The sequence below is a fragment of the Camellia sinensis genome, chromosome 9, assembly GCF_055761805.1.
Source record: "Camellia sinensis isolate YWXY chromosome 9, ASM5576180v1, whole genome shotgun sequence".
In the NCBI taxonomy this organism is placed as follows: domain Eukaryota; kingdom Viridiplantae; phylum Streptophyta; class Magnoliopsida; order Ericales; family Theaceae; genus Camellia; species Camellia sinensis.
Genome location: NC_138969.1, coordinates 137,032,287 through 137,034,761, shown reverse-complemented (window position 1 = coordinate 137,034,761; position 2,475 = coordinate 137,032,287). Strand labels below are relative to the sequence as shown.

Below are 2,475 nucleotides of genomic sequence, written 5' to 3'. Positions count from 1 at the left end.
TCCTTAAAATTTTCAAGCTGGCAATATCACATTTTTTACAAGCATTAGAGCCACTGATTTATGGATATTTGATTTTTTTTAAGCTGTAAGTAAGGACCACACTTAAATGCTCGAGAGAATTGAGTACATGTATAACACGCATATTCCATTATGATGTGAATTCTTAGTTTTTTCTTTTTTCTTTTTCTTTTTTTCCTTCCTGAATGTAATGTGCAAGTACCCTTAATTCCTCTAATTGTTGTTTAGTATAAATATTTTACTTTATCATGAAAGTTTCTAATATTGCATATTAATTTATCTAAGTTACCTTGTAAGTTTCTCTTATATGCGACACCAAGCGACTTAGGTTTCATTAACCCAACAAAAACACTTTCGGATCCCTTGACTTACCAATCAAAAAAAGTTCTCTTATAGATTTCTATCTTATTTCATACCTCCACTTATAGCTTCCCGATTTCATTGATATTTTTTGAACCACATTTGATGCTGCCATTCTAGTATTTCTACTTTCCCTTTGGGCAACTATGGTTTTAATGTACGGCATTTAGCATTCTACTTTTGACTTGTGAACCACATTTGATGCTCCCATTCTGGTATTTCTACTTTCCCTTAAGGCCACTATGGATTTAACGTAAAGCATTTAGCAATCTACTTTTTCCTAGTCAAGGAGTTGGGGACACCATTTAGAAAACATTGTTAATCCATTGGGGTGGTAAGACTTCAATTTTACCATAAGAAAGCAAATATGGGAAGGTACTATGATTACAGAGGAATAAACTAAAAGTACATTGCAGTTTCGTTAATAAAGTTTAATATTTTAGATACTGCTTGAATCACACAGATTTACAGGACAAGAAAAAGTAACATACCACATGTATCGGTATATAACAATATGCTGAGACCAAAGTGCAAACTCAAGATGAAGATTCATCCTTTGTTTGCTGCTTCTAGGTTCTAAACTGTAGGATAGGAAGAATCCATGGCAATGCCACAGAGGCCTTCCTTAGCAGCAATGTTTCTTTGCATTCTAATGTATCCCTCCTCACCCCAGCTAGTTCCCCATGAATTCTTGACTAACCAATACTTGGTGCCATCAGTGGTTGTCCCGTATCCAACTGCAGTGACACCATGATCTAGATCAGTCCCACAATCTCCTGTGAAAATCCCGTTTGAGTAAAACTGGAAGGAAGCTCCACCGGCATCAATAGAAACTGAAATGGGTTGGTTAGCCACAGCCTTCAATAGTGCACTCTCACTGTTGGCAGGCACATTTTCATAGCCACTAATCTTTGCTGCATGGGAAGCTTCCTTCCTAGTGTTGCAAGTTCCATCAGTTGCTGAGTATGGATAAATTGTTTCAGTGGCAATGCCTTTGTTTTGTACAATAAATGCAAAGCCACCCTCCATGTAACCACCCTCACAGCCTGCATCTTTACCACTCCTGTCACAGTCCACCAGTTCTTGCTCGGATAGTGAGATCAACTTACCAGTTGTGAGTTGAGTGATCCCTTCAGTGGCAGCTATTGTTGAAAATGCCCAACAACTTCCTATTGATCAAACACAAGAAGTTAGAGAATAAATAAATAAATAAATAAATAAAACATGAATTTGATAGCAGCAGTTTACTAGGTGAGTTTGAGAAAAATGGATTGCCTTACTTACCACATTGACCCTGATCCTTAATGGGAGTGACAGCTCCCTTCTTCCTCCAGTCCATGCTAGTTGGCACTGCAGTCACGTTTTCATACCTAAATCGTGTTGTTTTGGATAGCCTTGGGTGGGAGGGGATCTTGTATCCATTACGAGTGGCCTGGAACTCTTCATTAGTTAAATCTGCGAATTGATTTATGCTCAGTTTGTAAGGTCGATTCCCGGCACTGTTGAAAGATTCTATAAATTGCACATTGTCGTTGAATATCTTAAAGCGCATCTCTTTCTCTGCATTGTCCTTGTAGACACGCCCGTGATTGGCCATCCATTGCTCATGTCTCTCAGACATGGATGCTGCATATAGTGTGCGCGACATGGCTTGCGAAGCCCAAAGCCCCAAAACTAACAAGGTTGAGAAGATAAATTTTCTTTCTAGTGTCAAAGCCATTTTCAAGATGTTTTGAAAAGGCTATGTGAATTGGTAGATATTCTTAAATCCTGGTGAGTTAAGGTTTATATAGACAAGATGATATGCTTCCTTGATGATCTGCCTCTAGAATTACAATTCTGGCTAAGGAAAGGTCTAAGTCCCCAGTTTCCCCGGCAAATTGTGATGACATGGACAACCAAAGCTCAGTACCGTGAACGCAGCTTCTTGGAATGTAAGATTTTTTTAGGCTCTGTGTTTGTTGGGACAGAAAACATTTTCAAATGGAAAATAGTTTTTACGGAATTTTTTTCCAGAAAATGTTTTCTGAAGTAAATATTTTTCTATGTTTGGTGGTAGTGGTAGTAAAACGAAGGTGGAGGTGGTAGAGGTGGTGA

General features: G+C 38.3%; 1 protein-coding gene across 1 annotated transcript; it reads right to left on the bottom strand.

Annotated features, from left to right (window-relative positions):
- Positions 1–954: 954 nt before the first annotated feature.
- On the bottom strand, positions 955–2,098 carry LOC114301560 (senescence-specific cysteine protease SAG39-like). Its single transcript, XM_028246502.2, has 2 exons — positions 1,663–2,098; positions 955–1,547 (listed from the first exon to the last, which is right to left on the bottom strand). Exons 1-2 carry the CDS (start codon positions 2,096–2,098, stop codon positions 955–957), a joined length of 1,029 nt encoding a protein of 342 aa, XP_028102303.2.
- Positions 2,099–2,475: the final 377 nt, after the last annotated feature.

What these genes read in the sequence shown, in the direction of transcription:
- LOC114301560 (XM_028246502.2), bottom strand. Translation starts at nt 2,098, where the DNA reads ATGGCTTTGACACTAGAAAGAAAATTTATCTTCTCAACCTTGTTAGTT. An exon ending in TAAGGATCAGGGTCAATGTG is followed by an intron (nt 1,548 to 1,662) that starts GTAAGTAAGGCA and finishes TTTGATCAATAG; the next exon opens with GAAGTTGTTGGGCATTTTCA.